Raw genomic sequence first — 20,986 nt, forward strand, 5'->3', positions numbered from 1 at the left:
TTGGAGATGGGTTTGTGCCGGTCTCCTTCTCCTTCCTCTCTCTGTTTTGTTTTGTTTTTCTTTCTAAGGAAAATGGGGCTCCCTCCTCTACCCACGAGACTCCTTGAGATTTTATAGCTAGGGTTCAAGCCCTCATGCTAATCTCAGCCATCCATTTATCAGATTTCTTTTCTTGGTTGCTGTCAGCCCTTGATTCCTTATCCCTCTTGCCCTAATTCTATCTTAGAAATCCTAAAAACCTAGAGTGTCTAGTTGATCTAAGCCCTACACCTCATCTCTTTAATCCAATGGCCCATGCATGTTGCTTGCAAAGAAAGTAATGTCCATTTTACTAAATACCCCAAGGAGAAGGCAATTTTACCCTCCTGCCACTATACCCTATTTGGCTTTTCTTCTCTCAGAGGGAATGGTATATTATTCCCTCTCTTCTCCAAGCAACCCCAAGCTGGCTAATTCACTCCCCTCCTGCTTAACATGGGAAAGTGATTAAACACACGCACGCTTTGATAAATGCACTCCTAGGGATATTAGCAGCCTCTTAGGGATTTTGCGCTGCAGTGGGTGGGTACCATTTTGAAGTTTTTTCTGCATTTGGGGCCCACCTTTTCAAGAATTTCGGGATTCGGTTCAGGACCTCGACTCAACTTCGGGATTGGGATTTTATTCGATTTCGAGAATTTATTCAATTTTTGGGGAAAATTGTCCCGTCAAAATGGGGTGTCTACAGATGCCCCTCTTTGGCAGAGGGCACTTGTCGCACGAATGCCAAAGCTGAAGAGACAACACATTTTGATCGGCCCGAAATTTCAAATGAAAAGATACAAAAGGGATTGGATTTTTTTATATTAAATGACAATTTGGACTTTGAACATTCAGGCGGAACCCACATGCACTGAAAATGAGGTTGGGATAATCAGGCGGAACCTTCACGCCTTGAAGATAGAATTTTTTTTTAAGTAGGCGGGACCTTCGCGCACTAACGGGAGATTTGGTTAGGTGGAACCTTCACACGCTAACCACAGGGAAGCTTTGTTATGCGAAACATTCACGCATTAAAAAGCAATGAAAATTTGTTATGTGGAACCCTCACACAGTAACAAAAGGTGGAATTTTAATTAGGCGGAACCCTCACGCACTAATCAAAAGGGAAAGTTTTGTTATGCGGAACCCTCACGCAGTAACAAGCGATGGAAATTTGTTATGTGGAACCCTCACACAGTAACAAAAAGGGAGAATTTTAATTAGGCGGAACCCTCACGCACTAATCAAAAGGGAAAGCTTTGTTATGCGAAACCCTCACGCAGTAACAAGCGATGGAAATTTATTATGTGGAACCCTCACACAGTAACAAAAGGTAGAATTTAATTAGGCGGAACCCTCACGCACTAATCAAAAGGGAATGCTTTGTTATGCGGAACCCTCACGCAGTAACAAGCAATGGAAATTTATTATGTGGAACCCTCACACAGTAACAAAAGGTGGAATTTAATTAGGCGGAACCCTCACGCACTAATCAAAAGGGAAATCTTTGTTATGCGGAACCCTCACGCAGTAACAAGCAATGGAAATTTGTGATGTGGAACTCTCACACAGTAACAAAAGGTGGAATTTAATTAGGCGGAACCCTCACGCACTAATCAAAAGGGAAAGCTTTGTTATGCGGAACCCTCACGCAGTAACAAAAGCGAATTCCATTTATAGCATACCCTTTACAACTCCTAACATTAGGATTTGGTCGACTACTCGACCACCTCGGTTTTTTCTAATATCCGTTCATTTCTTGACTCATGCAACGTTTCAACCTATTCAAAGTGTCATTTATTAAAATTATAAAATAACTTTCTGATAAATATAATATAAGGTCAGCTTAATGTCCATCTCATACTTTCATGTGCTTTAAACCAATTTGGAAACCCAATTTTGTGACTGCCTTCTATATCCATTAGCCGAGCACGGGATTCTTTCTCTTAATTTTGGCAATGTGTGTTCTGCATATGAATTTCTTAGGTAAGAGAAGAGAATGAGCACACTGGATTAAATGTTGACGGTTGAATTGACTTAAGAAATTGTCTGATCACATCGCAATTGAAGAGAACATATCGATGTCCCTGTTCGAGTGTTCTTTGATCTAGGGTTAACATTTTCACCCTTCCTAAAGGGAATCCTGATACTGAGAAATTGGAGAAACCTTCTTCTATTTCGTATCGAATGTCTCCGTCATTCCTTTTTTCCCGGTTCAGGCTTGATTCAACCCCTTCGAGATATCTTGAACAAAAATTCAAACGTTCAGATAAAAATTCAAATGTTCAGATAAAAATTCAAAAAAGCTCTCAGAAGCTAATTAAAAAAGAAAAGACGGGTGAGTTAGTGAAATTATAAAAATATGGCAATGCCAATATGAGTAGCCATCTTATAATACCACCGCAAAATTTAAATCCCCATTTAAATGTAAAAGTGTTAAATCTCATGGTTTCAACCCTTCCGGAAAAAAATTGAGAATGCACCTATTATTGGAGAATTCTAACTTATAGAACATATGAAAATTGGAAAATTCATTTATTAATAGTAAATTTAATTTTAAAATGTTTATAATTTTAAAAATATAATATCAAGCATAAACTTTTTATTACTAATATCTTTTTTTGGTCAATTGATTACACATAGGAAAAGTGAATGGATGTGGATGGTCTTATAAGGCCTTGTGCACCCTTCCCTTAACGGTTAGCTTTTAAGGATGAGTTCTACCCGGGTCCCAACAAGTAATATCATAAACGGGGCGTGGTAACCCAGTGTACCCTCAAGGATGGAGAAAATCCCTCAGGGAAGATCTCAGTAACCTTGGTGTAGGATGGTGAAATTGCCTCGGATAATATTTCATAGTTTCCACATTGCTCCCGTATGGAGAGGCGAGATTGTCCAAGTTGCTTCCATATGGAGGGGGAGATTGTTGGGGTTCTTCGCAAAAGCAATGATGATGGGCTTATAAAGGCTTGGGCACCCTTCCCTTAAAGGCTAGCTTTAAAGGGTGAGTTCTATCCTGGTCCCAACAAAAGTACTCTGATGAGTGATCAACGCCTTAAAATCTCTCAACTCCTCATTTGGTCTACGAAATGTTGAAAACTTTCCACTCCCTATAACTCAAAAATTCCCTTTCCATAGATTGATGTAGCATTGTTTCCATCCTTGCGTTCGAAGTAGTTGAATATCTAAACTCTCTTTACTCTTAATTAATCCTAGCGATCCTCCTTGAAAAGCATTTAAACATTAGTTTCAATCTTCTCGTAAAATGCAAAAGAATATTAATCTTTTTGACTATTATCATGCTCTCCATCCTCAAGGAAGTTCCACTCAATTTTTCAAAGAAGAAGCATTTTGAGAAGAAGGCCTTATGTAGAGCACAAGTAGCAGTGAAATTTGTGTTCATTTGCATAATTCACAACTCCTTTCTCTGTATTTTTATTTCACTTGTTTTCCTTGCTATGTATTGTAAAATACAAAGGACGGTTAGGAAGATTCCTGACATGGGTGTGTAAAATATTACATGTTTATTTGAGTAAGATCTCTGATCAGACCATTGCATAAGAAGCACAAAACAATTTAGATGAAAAAAAAAAAACAAGAGAACATCAATCTAGCAAAATTCCCATTAAAGTACACCTGAAACTACAGTAAGTCTCTATGATTTTTTGTTTTATTGAGCCACAGAGAGAGAGAGAGAGGAATGCTAAACTCAGGGGTGCCCTTGCAGAAATCGGATGAAAGTATGCTCCCATTGCTTGGAAGCTGGGCACCCTTGAGTTTAGCATTCCATCCCAAAACCGTATTGATAGTCCATTCCAAAACCTTAGGAAGATTGATGGACTGGAAATGGAGGCCAATACAGATGGAATTCAATCTTGAAGGTAGCTGTCAACCCAACCACATTCACCGGAGAAGTCGTCACGTAACCATGAACGAACAAGAAGTTGCCGGTCCCACCAACCACCGAGAGGTCCGAAGGTTTGAGGTTGTGGACCACTCCTAGGTATGAGATAGACCCTTTATAGCCCTTCAAATTGAGAGTGATCTTAGCCATCGTGATTCCCTGAAGGCCATCGAGCCCCGAAGTGATCGATGTCCCTTCCACAATGCCGAGAACCCTAGACGAATTGTTTGCAGTGGTCATCAAGGGGTCTTGAAACGTAAATATACTGCCAATTGGTGCGGTGGTTAGAGTAACGGCGGGTCCGGCGACTCCAGTAAAGATGATAAATCCGGTCTTGTTGATTGTTTCATGTTGGTAGAGGGAAAAATAAAGGGCTTTGTGGTGCTGGTGGTGGTGGGGGGAAGGGGTGGCCTTGTAAGATAGAGGAGAAGAGAGAGAACAAGGAAAAGAGAGCGAAGTCGAAAGGTGGCCATTTAAACTTTGTTGAGGTGGGAAGTATTTGTGTGTACATTTTTATTATATAGACTCAAGCGTGCCCTTGCAGAAATAGGAGGAAATGGTGCTCCGACTGGTTCCAACTTCACGAAGTCCATTTATTATGCCAAAGTCAATAGTTGACGTGATAAATGCACTTTGTGAAGTTGCAACCAATGGGAGCGCCCTTTCCTCTTATTTTTGCAAGGGCGCCCTTCAGTCTAGCATTCCTCTTGGCTCAGATATACTTCTTGGTGAGGGCCCTTCAGTCTAGCATTCCTCTTGGCTCAGATATTACTTCTTGGTGAGGGTAGAGGGCGGCTAGAAATGCTAGGGATACTCTCGAGTTTTATTTACTGTATCACTAATGCAGATGTGACGTGGAATGGAATGCTGTCAAGAAAAATTCTTGTTGACTCGGTGCGGACGCGGCCAAGAACACGGTCGACGCGGTTGACGCAGTCATAACTCGAGAAAGCCAAATGAGTTTTTATTGACTGTGTAGGACAAAACGCGGAATGCGGATATGGTGCAACGCGTAATGCAGCCAAGGTAAAAGGGAGACACCTCGGGCGAGATCCTTGTCATGTCAACGAGTTTTTAAACACTGATGCTGATTGTATGATTTTTGGTCTATGCGGTGGCGATCGATCCCATTCATCCTTTCATATAAGATGAGAAGTATGAAAATATTCATCTGATTTGAAATAGGAATTCATATGAAATCTTGTGGCCACGGTTGTTGAGGAGGGAATAGATGAACGGTCAAGATTACCATTTCAATGTGTTACTTGAATAGTAGTTTGAGAGTGAGAGATTGGGAGAGTGGGAATGGGATTGGGATTTATCAGTGGGTGGGTGTCAGAGTCCGGGACGAGACGTGAAGAACGCGGAATGTGGTTGAGTGATAACCACACGTTATACACGTTATCACTCACGGAATGTTGTTAGAGTGATAATCACACGTCCCACTCTCTCGCGGAATGTGAAGGAGTGATAATCACACGTCTCTCTCTCTCTCTCTAGTGGATGAGAACAATGGGCCATGGCTCATCCTCTCTCTCTCTCTCTCTCTCTCTCTCTCTCTCTCTCTCTCGTGGATGAGAACAATGGGCCATGGCTCATCCACGAGAGAGCTGACCGAGTTTAGGTGGGTCCCACATCCAAACGAGAAATCTTAGGACTTCCATGTCGACCATGTCAACTCGTCTATTTCAGACGAATTATTATATGATTAAGACAAAATGAGCCAAAAAGTCAGCCTATGTGGATGTTCTCACATGCAAAAGCCAGCCACGAAATGGGCTTCCGGCAAAATTGGCTAGTAAATCCCAAAATAAATAATTTTTTAGGCGATAATAAATTGAGGAAATGTGGCATATAAGTCTTTAAAGCTTTTGAACTCTAATTCACGTTAAAGGAGTGCCAATTATCGAATGGGTGACGATTCTTACGCCCCGCGGGTAGAATAATGCGCCCCCATTTTAACGTGATTTGATGTCAAAAAGCGTTAAAGTCTCCAACAGTTCGCATTAGGGGGGAGCATTATCCTACATGGGGCGAAAATTTTTTCTCACTTGTCGAATTTATCATTGCCCTAATTTTTATGCAAATTTCTACTGTTGCAACTCGGTTCAAGCGGGTCGGGTTTTACATGACCCAACCCTACGCGAGAAATTATCTCAGGTCGGGTCAGGTCTTTATGGGAAAACTTGAGATTCATAAACCTGTCCCAACCGGAGATCTAGGGTAGGATCTGGTCGGGTTTTTAATGTTTAGCTTAATATAATGAGTAATTTCAAAGACTGTAGAAAACAACAAATCTTCATACCAAAAATCCTAAATTTAAGTCATCAAGTGCATAAATTTAAGAAGGAAATTACATTTTTCATGTCAAACCTGAAAATAATTTCCAATAATTTAAAAAGGAAATTATTTTCAATAAGGAAAGTGTTCTTGCACAAAAGTGCAGATAAGTTATCTACACTCGAGTGTAGAAACAGGGTGGGGGCCCACATTTTTGGGGCGGTCACAAGCATTCATTTGAAAGGAATATAAGCTTAGCTGCACGCTTTTGCAGGAACGTCACTTTACTCGTTTTCAATATACTTGAAAATAATTAGGCATGTTATTTAAGAGATATTTACGAAAATCATAGCACACCTACAAGAGTCGGGTCGGGTTTTAGGTTTGGGGTTTTTTTTATTTAAACCCGGCCCGACCCGATGCGGTTGGGTAAATCCCGACCCAAGTTGCAACCTTACAGATGTCTTACTAGTGCAAAATGCCTACTGTTGGGACCTCCTCTTAATCTCTCTCTTCCTTGGTTTGGTATTTATTTTAAAAAAAATTATATATTTTTTTAACACATATTTTTTGAATTATTTATTTCTCCTTTGTCCATCTGTGCATCCCGTCTTTCTAGTGTTGTATTCACGGCTGGCTTTTGCATGTGAGAACAACCACACAGGTTGACTTTTTGGTAGATTATGTCTTATTCGTGTAATTCATCTAAGGTGGTTGGTCTCACATGCAAAAGCAAGCAGTGAAATGGCTTTCTATGAAATTGGCTATCTCACGTGCAAAAGCAAGCAGTGAAATGGTTTTCTATGAAATTGGCTGGCAAATTCCCTTCTATATGAGAACAACCGCACAGGTTTGTATTTTTGGCAGATTTTGTCTTATTGGTATAATTCATCTGATGTGGATGTTCTCACATGCAAAAGCCAGCCATGAAATTGGCTAGCAAATCTAAAATATTTGAAGTGGCTGTTCTCACATGTGAAAAGCCAGCCACGAAATTGGCTAGCAACGTGAAAGTGGGCTTTTCCAATGGTTGTCTTAATAGTGCAAAGCGCCTGCCGTTGGGACCCCTTCTCTCTATCTGTCTCTTCCTTGGTTTAGTATTTCTTTTTAAATTGAGAAAAGTGGCCCCACATTTCTGTGGGGATCCGAAGGCCGAAGCATTCATTTGGAAGGCCCTTCTATGGATAGGGTGTGTACAAAAAATCAGCCCTATATGATCATCCTAATCCAATCAAGGTGGAAAGGAAAATGGACAGACACTGTGTGTCCATGTTTCTACCCATTTTTTCCCTCCACACATGGCAGGGAAAAAATGAAAAATTCATTGATTAATAGTAGAATTAATATTAAAATATTTATAGTTTAAAAATATAATATTCAAGCATAAACTTTTTATTACTAATATCCTTTTTTGGTCAATTGCTTAAATAGATCAATGAGGTGCCATGGGATTATAATTATATGATGTAATGTTCCTTTTTAGGAACATTGATCAAGTATTATGGATCGAATGGAAACACAAGGATTGGGTTGTGTGGGACCACTCAGTGCGCCGAAGATCAGACAAAGGTGCAAGGTTTGAGCCGTGTGGGGCCCCTTTTGTGTGCTTGGGGATCATCCGTGGAGCCGGATCATGCGGAGGTGGCCTACTTATGAGGCAAATGGAGTGGGAGTCACTCTATAGGGCATGGCGCCAAGGGCCATATAGCATTCAAAGAGGATATGATATGACACTTTGGAGTGTTTCAGAGTGGTACTGAAATGATAGGGGCACCCCTTCTGTGTGCATTGGGCAAAAGCCACTCTCTTTGACATTTTTGCTTAGGCATTGATTTGATATGGGCACCTTGTTTTGTATTGGTTATAAGTAGGTTGGATAGGTAAGGAAAGGGCTTATGCTTGCTTATTATCTCCTTGTCTCGAAGTGAAGTTGGCTAGTGTAGCCGATCAGCCGTGGTAGTGAGATAGTGCATCTCCTACATGGTGAAGGTGCAATGAGCACCCCATCTATCCTCCATCCCCCATCCTCCTCGCAGCAGTGTGCACTTGGAGATCGCCCATCTTCCACAATCATTCAAGAGAACACCCCCTCCATGAGCAGTGCGCCCTTGGATGCGGCAACCATATCCTTCCCCATCTACTCTTCTCCTTCCCTACATATTCTCCACAACATCCCTCCATGTAATGCCCCCAATCTTTTGTATGTGACTGAATTGATACATGAAGAGATTAACTTCAGATTGCCCATCTTCCACCTATCTTTATATTGTGTTTTTCATATGGTATATTAAATGGAGTGCTGCCATTAGTGCTATATGAATGCAATGCAGTCTTTTTCTTGAGTGTTTAATGTTCTTTATAGAAGTTGAAGAAAAGGGTCATTACATATGACCCCAAAATCCGGTCTATTTTCATGTGGTTTGTAAGGTATTGGTGCTCAATATTAGTCGAATCTAGCTAGGGATGGAGAAGGATCCTTTGAAGCAGGGTTAAAGAGCCTTTAATGATAGATAGAGGCTATCTATTCTATATATATAAAGCTGAATGTGGTAAGCTGGGGTGGCACCCCCTACTGCTTAAAAGGAATGTTGCATAGTTTCGGCTTCTTTCCGTCTTTATTTTCATAATTTATTGCTGATTTATTGCCCTGTTTTCAATTTTTAAGTCGAGGGCTGTCGAATCGGGGATTTGCACAATAAATCTGCTTCAACTCTTATTCTTGCGCTTTCATGATATAGCAATAAATCAGTTTTTAATAGAAAACGTAATTCTAACGTTAAAAGTTAGGGATACAACATAATAGTTATCTTTCCTCTACTTTTTAATAGAAACGATTAACATAGCTTCTTAATAGCAGTCTTCTAAAACGTTTCCCCATTAAATTAATACATTACATCCCCATACCACCGAGAGAATGTTGTTTTCTTATTCATTCTTCTCTAATCATCGGGTAAATATGTTTCTTTGATTATATGATAGCTCCAGATGTGAAACTAAAACCATAGCAATATTTTGGAGTGACAGAAATCTACTCTAGTAATATTCTTTTGGCTTAGATCATCAGTTCTTCTTAGTAATATTCTTTTGGCTTAGATCATCAGTTCATTTGTTGCTCAGTAGATTTGCCGGATCGGACTACAAAAATGGGAGTCATAGGATGATCCTAACCCTTCGATTTGTGGGCCCATATTTGGACGGCATGGTGTAGAAAACACCACAACCCTTCGGTAAGATCATTGCTTACAATGCAAGCATTAGCAATAACTGGCCTTCTTTTGACAAATCATAGAAAATATAATATACAGATTCATTGACAAATAATTGAAATTATTTGCTTTACCATGTTTTAAGCAGTTTTTGTATTTCTATTTTCTTTGCTTGGGGTTTCTAATAATATTTCATTATTATTAGAATCAAATAGTAATTCATTATAAGAGAAATCATTAGGATCATGAGAACGACTACTAGAAACTATATTTATCTTGCTCTTACAATTTTTTCTTCCCCATTAATACCTAATTATTTTGTACGATTAGCTTTATTTATTTTTTTCCCTTTTTTGTAAATTCCTTTCTATTGTTTGCTTTATTTTTTAGCTGTGTTGTTTATTGTTGATTTCTTCCTATTATAGCTTATTTTTACTTTTTAAAATTTCTTTATATTTTGGGCATTTTTTCGCTGTATTTTTTTTGTAAATTCCTTTCTATTTTTGGCTTTAAACTTTCGTTGTATTTTTATTTATTTCATTTTCGCTTTATATTTATTGTTAATTTCTTCCTAATTTCGGCTTCATTTTTATTTTTTTAATTTCTTCCGAATTTCTGATTAATGTCTGATATTTTTTTATTTTTTTCAGTAACTGTTTGTGCTAATGTTCTTATTTTGCTTCATTCTTTCTAAAGTTAAGTGTTTTTATTTTGGATTTTGCTTTGGATTCATGTTTATTTTGGCGAGATTTTATGAATTCCATTGTTTTTGCACTTAAATTTGTTATGTATTGCAATTATTCAATATTTTTGGTTCAAAATATATGTACTTGCTTCTTTGGATGGTTTTCTTATGGCCTCTTCTGTTGAAATCTTTTCTATATATTCTGTATGAATGTTTCTTCTTTCTTTTCTTATTATTATTATTTTTTAAAATTTATATAGCTTTCTTTTTTGGACCGCCTCGTGCATCACACGGGTCTGCAACTACTACATACATATATACGGAATTGCTAGGCAATTATGCGGAAAGCCATTTTGTGGCTGGCTTTTGCATGTGAGAACAGGTACACAAGTTAGCTTTTTGACAGATTCTGTCTTATTCATCTGAGGTGGCTGTTCTCACTGATTTTGTCCTAAAGTAAAGGGTATTTTAGTTGTTTTATTTGCACGTTTGTCCAAGTTCGTTGTTTCTGAACACTTAAACCCAAGTTGTTAATTAAGGTAAAGTAGTTTATTATTTTGGTAAAAAAAATTCTTCTTGGGAATCTATTTCCTTATTTTAAAAACCACCTTGCTATTCTCCTTCTTCACGTTCTTACTTTTATAATTATTATTTAAATCTTTTGTAAGTATATAAGAAAGAGAAATTATATGGTGTAAGGCCTTACAGCAATAAGGCCTCCGGAAAATAACTTTCTCAGGAAAATAGAGAAACAATGTTATTTTCCTTTACAAGGAAATTAAACTTTCCATTGTTTTCAATGTATCGATTTCTTTCCCATGTTCACCCATTCACTGTATATTCGGACATGATCTAAGATAGCTCTTGATCCCTTTATAACTTTTCAATATCCATGATCATGCTTAATGAGGTTAATACGTGTTTAAAAGGTTCAATAGAGAAGACTAATGTCTAAGATTTAACCCAAAAAATACTCTGGTGAATGATCCCGAGCCTAAAATTTCTTGACTCATTTGGTCTAAAGAATTGTTGCAAACTTAATTTCCACTCCCTATAACTCAGAAATTTCCTTCCCATAGATTGATGTGCCATTGTTTCCATCCTTGCATTCGAACTAATTGGATGTCTAAACTCTTTTTTACTCTTTAATTAATCCTAGCCATCCTCCTTGAAAATCATTTAAACATTAGTTTCACTCGTCTCTTCTTATGGTGGTAAATTGCAAAAGAAAATTAATTCTCTTGACTATTATCATGCTCTCCATACTCAAAGAAGTTTCACTCAGTTTTTCAAAGACGAAGGCCTTACGTAGAGCACATGTAGCAAACAATTGGCAAGGTGAAATTTGAGTTCATTTGCATAATTCACAACTCCTTTCTCTGTATTTTTATTTCACATGCATTCTTGCAATATAGTGTAAAATACAAAGGGCAGTTGCCAGTTAGCATGATTCCTAACCTGGGTGTGAAAAATATTACATATTTATTTGATGTGACTTACAAAACCAATAGGTTATCTCTACCATTTGCACCGTTTACAGAAGTGAACCATCATAGACAGTCAACCATATTCGGATTTGCGCTGTTAGCTGACGAGACAGAGGAAACCTTCAGTTTGTTCTTTGATCAGTGGTTGACGTGCATGCACGGTAAAGCACCCGATGCAATAATAACGGATATGGATGTGGCTATGAAAAATGCAATTAAAAGAGTTTTTTCACACGCCCGTCATAGGTTTTGTTCTTGGCACATACACAGGCATCTACTTGAGCATATTGCAAGCATAAGGGATTCGATTAGTGATTTCAATCACGATTATAATTGGTGGTTTTTTTCAAAAAAAGAATAGAGGACTGTGAGAAGGAATGGCAACATTTGGTTTGTAAATATGAAATTTGGGAAAGTGATTGGTTATTAGGATGTGAGAGCAGCGAGAGCATTGGGTTCCGGCATATTGACGAAACACATTCACTACAGGAATGACTTCGAGTCAACGTAGCGAAACAACAAATTCATTCTTTAATGGATATGTGAACAACAACACTGTCTCGATACATATGATAGGGCATTGGTTCAACGTCGTAAAACGGAAGCCGAAGAAGATTTCAAGTCGAAATATTCGAATGCAAGTATGAAAGCGAATAGCCCATTGGAAGAAGAGGCCGGGATATTCTATACGAGGAACATGTTAAACATATTTCAGGATGAGTTGAGGGGTAGTACTGGTCGTTTGTATGACCACTTGAGCAAGGATGTGACCGTTGAAGAATATTTAATAGGTCTCAGAAATAATATGAAGAGTAAATGGTGTAGGGCAATGTATGATGATTCCGATGGAGTGACTGTCAAATGTGATTGTGTTAAGTTTGAAAGGGAAGGGATATTATACAAGCATATCCTTCTTATTATGGATATGAAACAATTGAAAAAGGTCCCCGACCATTATATGTTGAGGAGATGGTCTATTAGGCAATGTATCAAGTATGGGGTACAATATATACAAGGCCACAAGTAGTTATTAGCGTGAATCTGTTTCAGTAGTGGTGCATAATCTCAAGATGGCAATGACTAATTGGTGGACCCGGTACTGATGAGAAAGTTTTCAACAGGATGCTTGAATTTTGTGATCTTCTTTTTGCTGAAGAAGAACAAAAGCAGAAAGAAAAGTAAGGTAACTTGGAGGATAGTGACTTACCAATCGTTGCTAGCGAAGTGCATTCAAACTTTGGCGTGAGTCAAATACCTAAAATCACAATTCGAGACCCAACAGTTGCGAAGACCAAGGGCAGCCACAGAATCCAACACATTTAAAATCTAGCATAGAGACATCTGGATCCCAACCAAAGAAACGGACGTGCAAATCATGTGGCGAACTAGGACATTATGCGTCGACATGTACAAAGAAGGGACAGGTTTGTTTTTGTTGCCTATTTGGTCATTTGTATATGTACATGGAGTTTCTTAAAGTAATTTTTGTTAATGTTTATATATTGATTCTGTTATTGTGAATGCTAATAGAAGCCTAAAAGACAGCGCCAAGAGGAAGATGAGGTAGAGGAAGAGGCATAGGAGTAGTACGTATAAACTATCATCTATCTCATATATTAATTGGAAGGTTTGGGATTGGGTGATGTTTCTCTTATGTTCAGTTCATTTTGTAGGTATTCAATTCCTCCATTTGTAGAGTATGGACATTGGGGAATCATATTTTTTTTTCATGGTAACACTGATTTAGCTACATAGGCATATTGCTTTACACAGGACAAAAAAATGAGTCTTGTTTCTTATTGGAGTTTTGTTTGTTGTCATGGTAAAATCCCCATACACTAATACGTCATTGTGAAGTTATATCTAATTTCTGTTTGGATTCTAACAATGCATCTTCGCTACCATTTGCCTAGTTACAATAATGAGAGTAACTATTTCTCATTTGCCTAGTTGCAATAATGTGTTCTGTTGCCTGTTAGATTGAGAGTAACTATTTCTCATTTGCCTTGACAACCTGTAAGATTGAGAGTAACTATTTCTCATTTGCCTTGGAAACCTATAATGTGTACTGTTGCCATTTTCACTTATTTATCTTCTTATTCTTCCTCTCTCTGTTGCAGGAAAGCTAGAGAAAGGAGATATAAAAAAAAACTCGATTTTGGAAATGACGGTTCCCCTGGCAAGAACATCCGACTCTTCAAGGGGTTTTTTTTTTTTTTTTTTTTTTTTGCAGCTTAATAGGATCATGGCGAAGCTGGCAGAGTGCTCTTTATTTGTAGAATCAACAGTTGTTTTAGTTTTTGGGTTAATATTTGCAGTTAGATTTGGGATGTGGCGTTGTTTCTGTTTCTGGACCCCAAAAAAGATGTGGATTCCTTATCGATGAAGCGCAATGTTGTGTGCTTTGTTGGGATTATTTCCAACTTATATTTGTAACTCACAGTTATCAACAGGATCATTCTCTTATTAATGAAGCACCATTGTTGGATTCCTTATTAATGAAGCACCATGTTCCTTATTAATCTTGCAAGACATGTAATGACAAATGAAAAAGTAATCTTATCATAAATGGTTCCACAAGAACAATTTATGATGAGATCAAATGCCTCCATGAGGTTACAAAATCGTAATCTTATCATTGAACCTAAAAACAGCATTCCCATACCATCCAACATTATTTCAACACCGTGGTGAAGGGAATGCCACAAATCCAGCAGAATGAAAGAATAATCATCACATAATGTTTGAAATTAGCACACCTGGTAGTAAAGAATATCATTAACATGCCAATAATCAGTTGCTACAGAGGGGAGTGGTTTTCAGGTCCACTCCTTTATATTCTGCCATCAACGGTGGGGCTTGTGAAGGCGAGGCCGATGGCAGAATATCCGGACGGGCCGGGTAGGCCCGCGGGTCCGGGTCACTTTTTGCCGAGTCTAGAGCTGACCGAGTTTAGGTGGGTCCCACATTCCCAAACCGTCAAAAATGTCTATTTCACATGCAAAAGCCAGCCACGAAATGGGCTTCCGGTGAAATTGGCTAGTAAATCCCAAAAATAAATAAATTTTTAGGCGATAATAAATTGAGGATACGTGGCATACAAGTCTTTAAAGCTTTTTAACTTTAATTCACGTTAAAGGAGTGCCAATTATCGAATGGGGCGGTCACAAGCATTTATTTGGAAGGCCCCTCAATGGATAGGGTGTGTCCCAAAAATTAGCCCCATTGGATTATCCTAATGAATGCTTGTGATCCTCAAAAAATGTGGGACCACCTTTTTTTTGCACTCGAGTGCATTTAAGCTTATCTGCACTCTTTTGCAGGAACACTTTACTCATTTTCAATATACTTGAAAATAATTAGGCATGTTATTTAAGAGATATTTACGAAAATCATAGTACACCTACAAGAGTTGGGTCAGGTTTTAGGTTTTGGGTTTTTTTAATTTAAACCCGGCCCGACCAAAGATTTGGTCGGGTTTTTCAACCTGAAACCCGACCCTACACAAGACCCAAATTTCTAAACCTAGCCCATGTTATTTTCGGGTCGGCCGATGCGATTGGGTAAAACCCGACCCAAGTTGCAACCTTACAGATGTCTTACTAGTGCAGAACGCCTACCGTTGGGACCTCCTCTTAATCTCTCTCTTCCTTGGTTTAGTATTTATTTTTAAAAAAAATTATATATATTTTTAACACACTTTTTGAATTGTTTATTTGTCCTTTGTCCATCCGTGCATCGCACGATTGTCTTTCTAGTGTGTGTATATTCACTGCTGGCTTTTGCATGTGAGAACAGCCACACAGGTTGACTTTTTGGTAGATTATGTCTTATTTGTGTAATTCATCTAAGGTGGTTGTTGTCACATGCAAAAGCCCGCAGTGAAATGGCTTTCTATGAAATTGGCTGGCAAATTCCCTTCTATATTAGAACAACCACACAGGTTTGTCTTTTTGGCAGATTTTGTCTTATTCGTTTAATTCATCTGAGGTGGATGTTCTCACATGCAAAAGGCAGCTATGAAATCGGCAAGCAAATCTAAAATATTTGAAGTGGCTGTTCTCACATGTGAAAAGCCAGACTCGAATTGGGCTAGCAAGCGAAAGTGGTCTTTTCGCATGGTTGTCTTATTAGTGCAAAGCGCCTGCCGTTGGGACCCCTTTTCTCAATCTGTCTCTTCCTAGGTTTAGTACTTCTTTTTTTAAATGAGAAAAGTGTTCATGAGCTTGTGGGGATCCGAAGCATTCATTTGGAAGGCCTTTCTATGGATAGGGTGTGTACCAAAAATCAACCATATATGATCATCCTAACCCAATCTAAGGTGGAAGGGAAAATGGACAGAAAATCAGCCCTATATAATCATCCTAACCCAATCAACGGTGGAAGGGAAAATGGACAGAGACTGTGTGTCCATGTTTCTACCCATTTTTTCCCTCCACAAATGGCAAGGAAAAAATGGGAAATTCATTGATTAATAGTAGAATTAATATTAAAATATTTATAATTTTAAAAATATAATATTCAAGCATAAACTATTTATTACTAATATCCTTTTTTTGGTCAATTGCTTAAACAGATCAATGAGGTACCATGGGATTATAATTATATGACCCCAAAATCGGGTCTATTTTCATGTGGTTTGTAAGGTATTGGTGCTCGATATTAGGCTTTGAATCAGGGTTGAAGAGCCTTCAATGATAGATAGAGGCCGTACATACATATATACGGATTGGCTACCCAATTACGCGGAAAGCCATTCTGTGGCTGGCTTTTGCATGTGAGAACAGGTACACAAGTTGACTTTTTGACAGATTCTGCCATTATTCATCTGAGGTGGCTGTTCTCACTGATTTTGTCCTAAAGTAAAGGGTATTTTAGTTATTTTATTTGCACGTTTGTCCAAGTTCGTTGTTTCTGAACACTTAAACCCATGTTGTTAATTAAGGTAAAGTAATTTAATTTATTATTTTGGTAAAAAAATATTCTTCTTGGGAATCTATTTCCTTATTTTAAAAACCACCTTCTTCACGTTCTTACTTTTATAATTATTATTAAAATCTTTTGCAAGTATATAAGAAAGAGAAAGTCTTACAACAATAAGGCTTTTGTACGGTGGAAGTACCACCCTTGACATTTGATCCACTAACATAATAATGTTAGAATAAAGTTAGAATAAAGTTATTTTATTAATACAATTAAAGGGCCCATTTGGGTATTTGGTTTTGCACGGTTTGTTTACTTTATTTAACTTGGATTGTTTCTTCTGGAGCTCCGTTTTTTTCGACGTAAAAATGAATGTAAAATTTGAACATAAATCAAATTTTACATCCATTTTTACGTCGAAAAAAACGGAGCCTCAGGAAAATAGAGAAACAATGTTATTTTCCTTTATGTATTCTCGGACATGATCTAAGATAACTCTTGATCCCTTTTATAACTTCTCAATATCCATGATCATGCTTAATGAGGTGAATACGTGTTTAAAAGGTTCAATAGAGAAGAATAATGTCTAAGAAACTTAATTTCCACTCCCTAATTTCCTTCCCATAGATTGATATGGCATTGTTTCCACCCTTGCATTCGAACTAATTGGATGTCTAAACTCTTTTTTACTCCTAATTAATCCTACCCATCCTCCTTGAAAAGCATTTAAACATTAGTTTCACTCGTCTCTTGTTATGGTGGAAAATTGCAAAAGAATATTAATTCTCTTGACTATTATCGTGCTCTCCATCCTCAAAGAAGTTTCACTCAGTTTTTCAAAGAAGAAGGCCTTACGTAGAGCACATGTGGCAAACAATTGGTGAGGTGAAATTTGAGTTCATTTGCATAATTCACAACTCCTTTCTCTGTATTTTTATTTCACATGCATTCTTGCAATATAGTGTAAAATACAAAGGGCAGTTAGGATGATTCCTAACCTGGGTGTGAAAAATATTACATATTTATTCGAGTGAGATCTTTGATCAGGCCAGTACATAAGAATCATACAACAATTTAAATGAAAAACACACACCCACAGACGCACACACGCACATGTGCCCTCACATACACGCAGGCGCACGCGCACACCTAGAGGAATGCTAAACTCAGGGACGCCCTTGCAGGAATTGGATGAAAGGGCGCCCTCATTGGTTGGAAGTTACAAAGTGCAATTAATGCTTTTTGACTTTTACATATTATAAATGAACTTTGGTAACTTACAACCAATGGGGGCGCCGTTCATCCGATTTCTGCAAAGGCGACCTTGAGTTTAGCATTTCTGATATATATATATATATATATATTATAACATTGAGATTCCATCCCAAAACCTTAGGAAGATTGTTAGACTGGAAATGGAGGCCAATACAGATGGAATTCAATCTTGAAGGTAGCTGTCAACCCAACGACATTCACCGGAGAAGTCGTCACATACCCGCCAACAAACAAGAAATCGCCAGTCCCACCGACCACCGGGATGTCCGAAGGTACGATGTTGCGGATCACTCCGAGAATTGAGATAGACCCTTTATGGCCCTTCAAATTGAGAGTGATCTTAGCCATAGAGATGCCCTGAAGGCCGTCAACCCCCGAAGTGACTGATGTCCCTTCGACAGTGCCGAGAACCATAGACGAATTGCTTGCGGTGGCCATCAAGGGGTCTTGGAACGTATTTATAGTGCCAATGGGCGCGGTGGTTAGGGTTACGGCGGGTCCGGTTGGTCCAGTATAGACAATAAATCCGGTCTTGTTGATTGTTTCATGTTGGAAGAGGGTAAAATTGAGGGCTTTGTGGTAGGAGGAGGTGGCTATGTTAGCTAGGAGGAGGATAGAGAGTACAAGAAGAAGAGATTGTAGAGAGGTGGCCATGTGAGCTTTGTTAAGGTGGGAAGTTTGTGTGTGTGTACATTTTTATTATATAGGCAGAAGGGCGCCCCCAACTTGACAAATGTGCATTTATTATGTAAAAGAGCATACAAAATTCTAAAACGTTGAAGGACGCGGAATGTAATTGAGTTTTAATAATTCAATCACACGACTCTCTCTCACACACGTCAGAGGAATGTAGTTGAGTGATAATCAAATCACGCGTCTCGCTCTCTCTACTTCTCTAGTGGATGAGAACTATGGGCCGTGGCTCATCCAAGAGGGAGCTGACCATTTTAGGTGGGTCCCACATTCCCAAGCTGTCCAAATGAGAATATAGGACCTTTTCCATGTCGACCATGTCAACTAAGTCTATTTCATATGAATCAAAACAATATGTCAAAATCTGCCAAAAAGTCATGCAAAAGCCAGCTACGAAATGGGCTTGGCCTTAATTTGGCTAGCAAATGGACAGTTTGGATCATCCCAGAGTGTTGGCTGTGCAGTATTTCTGGGGAGTTTGCATAGGTAAGCTCCCTGTGCAATCTCTTAGATTCCCTTTTCCATATACATACACACGCATATATATCTACTTCTATATAGCAGAAGAGAAAATGAGATAATTATTTGAATTTCTCCTAAAATTCTATGAGAATTACACGTCACTTTTTTTTTACTTTTTTTTTAACAAGGGCACCATTCAACCCACATATTTTCAATCTTACCCCCTCCTTTATGCTTTTTAACAAAGGCACCCATTAAAGCCACATGATATGTAATTCTCATAGAATTTTGGGAGAAATTCAAATAATTCCCTTATTTTCTCTTCTGCTATACGGACCACATCATAGGTTGATCCAAACCGTCCATGTGATGGAACACAACATCAATACGTTATGCCCTTAAAAGCATTTTCATAGGCTGATCCTAGCCCTCCAATCTATAGAGGTTTCCATAATATGTTGTTCCTCTTAAGGTGCCCAGAATTCGTAAATATTTTTCCAGGTGTGCTGAATTCATAATATCCTCAAAGAATTACTAAGGAAAAGTTATTTTTTCGTAATTGTCATATTTTGATACCTCTTATTTGTAGATGTTTCCGTAATTGTCATATACAGGTACCCATTGTCCGTAATTTCCCTCCAAAACTTTACTACTAATGATTATTATTGCTAGCTTCTTTTGATACTTATTATTGCTAGCCACCTTTCAAGAAATAGTATTTCCGTTTAGTTTCCACCACATCTAATAGGACAGATCTCTGAACACATACAATTGCAAAGGACGTGCGAGACGAAACCTTTGGAGAAGGTGGCTAGCAAATCATGATTTGTTTTTTCAAATAATTCTGAAAATGGGTATGATTGAAATTATGTGGCTTTAATGGGTGCCTTTGTTAAAAAACGTCAAGGAGGGGGTAGGATTGAAATATGTGGGTTGAATGGGTGCCTTTGTTAAAAAAAGTCAAAAAAAAGTGATGTGTAATTCCCACAGATTTTTGGGTGAAATTCAAATAATTCTCTTCTTTTCTCTTCTGCTATATATATATATATATATGAGGAAAAGGATTGTACGCTCAACCGTCTGTAACTTTGGTGCGGAAGAGTTTTAAATCGTGTTTTCATTGGTCGAAATTTGGGGCCCACCGTGCGATTGAAAACCCAAAATAACACACCTTCGTATACAGTAGCAGATGGGAGGGAAAAAAAAACCCAAAAAAACCCCATCTTCCACAACAGTAGCTTCTGCGAGGGAAAGGAAACCCAAAAAATCTGCAGATTCTCTCGCTCTCTCTCCGATTCCGGCCGGCCCCAAAAAAACCCACCTTCGTCGACAGTAGCAGATGCGAGGGAAAAAAAACTCATCTTCCACGACAGTAGCAGATGCGAGGGAAAAAAAAACCCAAAAAATCTGCAAGGTCTCTCGCCCTCTCTTCGACTCTGGCCGGCTCTCTTCCTCTCTCCGACTCCCGCGTAGTTCTCTCTCCCTCTCTCCAACAGGTATGTCTTTTTTCTTGTTTTTTTTTTGGGTTTAGTTCCATTCTAGGGTTTGTAATGGGTTCTTGTTACTGATTTGTTGTGGTATGAAGGGAAAATGACCCTAAATCAGTAGCAAGAGGGTTTTCTTTGTGTGGATTAAATACATGGATTTAGGATTTATTTTTAACACAAGAGACCCTAAAAATCTAGGTTCTCTTACTCATTTTGTTCACTGATTTATGGTTTTTTGCTATTGATTTTTTGTGGATTGAAGACGTGGATTTAGGGTTTATTATTTTTCCTCTTTTTGTGGATTGAAGACATATGAAAAAGAATTCATGCCAGCCATATTCAGAATGTCCCTATCAGGCAAGCCCTCAAGTCCCAAAAAATCTCTAGTCAACCCACCCTTTCCACCACTTACCAAACCTTCACCATTATTTTGATGGTTTTTTGAAAAATTTCCTTCGCTTTGTGAACCCAACAACACTCATTTGAGAAGAGGAGCTGATGATGATGCTGCCTGGTCCATAAAATTTATGTTTGGCTGTTGATACTCGTATCCCCGTCCCAGG

General features: G+C 38.3%; 2 protein-coding genes across 2 annotated transcripts; both read right to left on the minus strand.

Annotated features, from left to right (window-relative positions):
- Nucleotides 1-3,524: 3,524 nt before the first annotated feature.
- On the minus strand, nucleotides 3,525-4,426 carry LOC143853787 (dirigent protein-like; the record flags this gene model as incomplete). Its single annotated transcript, XM_077363517.1, has 1 exon — nucleotides 3,525-4,426. A coding segment is annotated over one exon (582 nt), but the record flags the coding sequence as incomplete, so codon positions are not given.
- Nucleotides 4,427-17,433: 13,007 nt separating this feature from the next.
- LOC143855144 (uncharacterized) lies at nucleotides 17,434-18,450 on the minus strand. Its single transcript, XM_077365355.1, has one exon. It carries the CDS (start codon nucleotides 18,433-18,435, stop codon nucleotides 17,911-17,913), a length of 525 nt encoding a protein of 174 aa, XP_077221470.1. The 5' UTR covers nucleotides 18,436-18,450; the 3' UTR covers nucleotides 17,434-17,910.
- Between the last annotated feature and the right edge of the window lie 2,536 nt (nucleotides 18,451-20,986).

Source organism: Tasmannia lanceolata, unplaced genomic scaffold (genome assembly GCF_043159265.1).
Source record: "Tasmannia lanceolata isolate RefF3 unplaced genomic scaffold, GAP_Taslan_0.1 ptg000020l, whole genome shotgun sequence".
In the NCBI taxonomy this organism is placed as follows: domain Eukaryota; kingdom Viridiplantae; phylum Streptophyta; class Magnoliopsida; order Canellales; family Winteraceae; genus Tasmannia; species Tasmannia lanceolata.

Excerpts from the sequence above, each read along its gene's own strand:
- LOC143855144 (XM_077365355.1), bottom strand. The coding sequence starts at position 18,435 with ATGGCCACCTCTCTACAATCTCTTCTTCTTGTACTCTCTATCCTCCTC.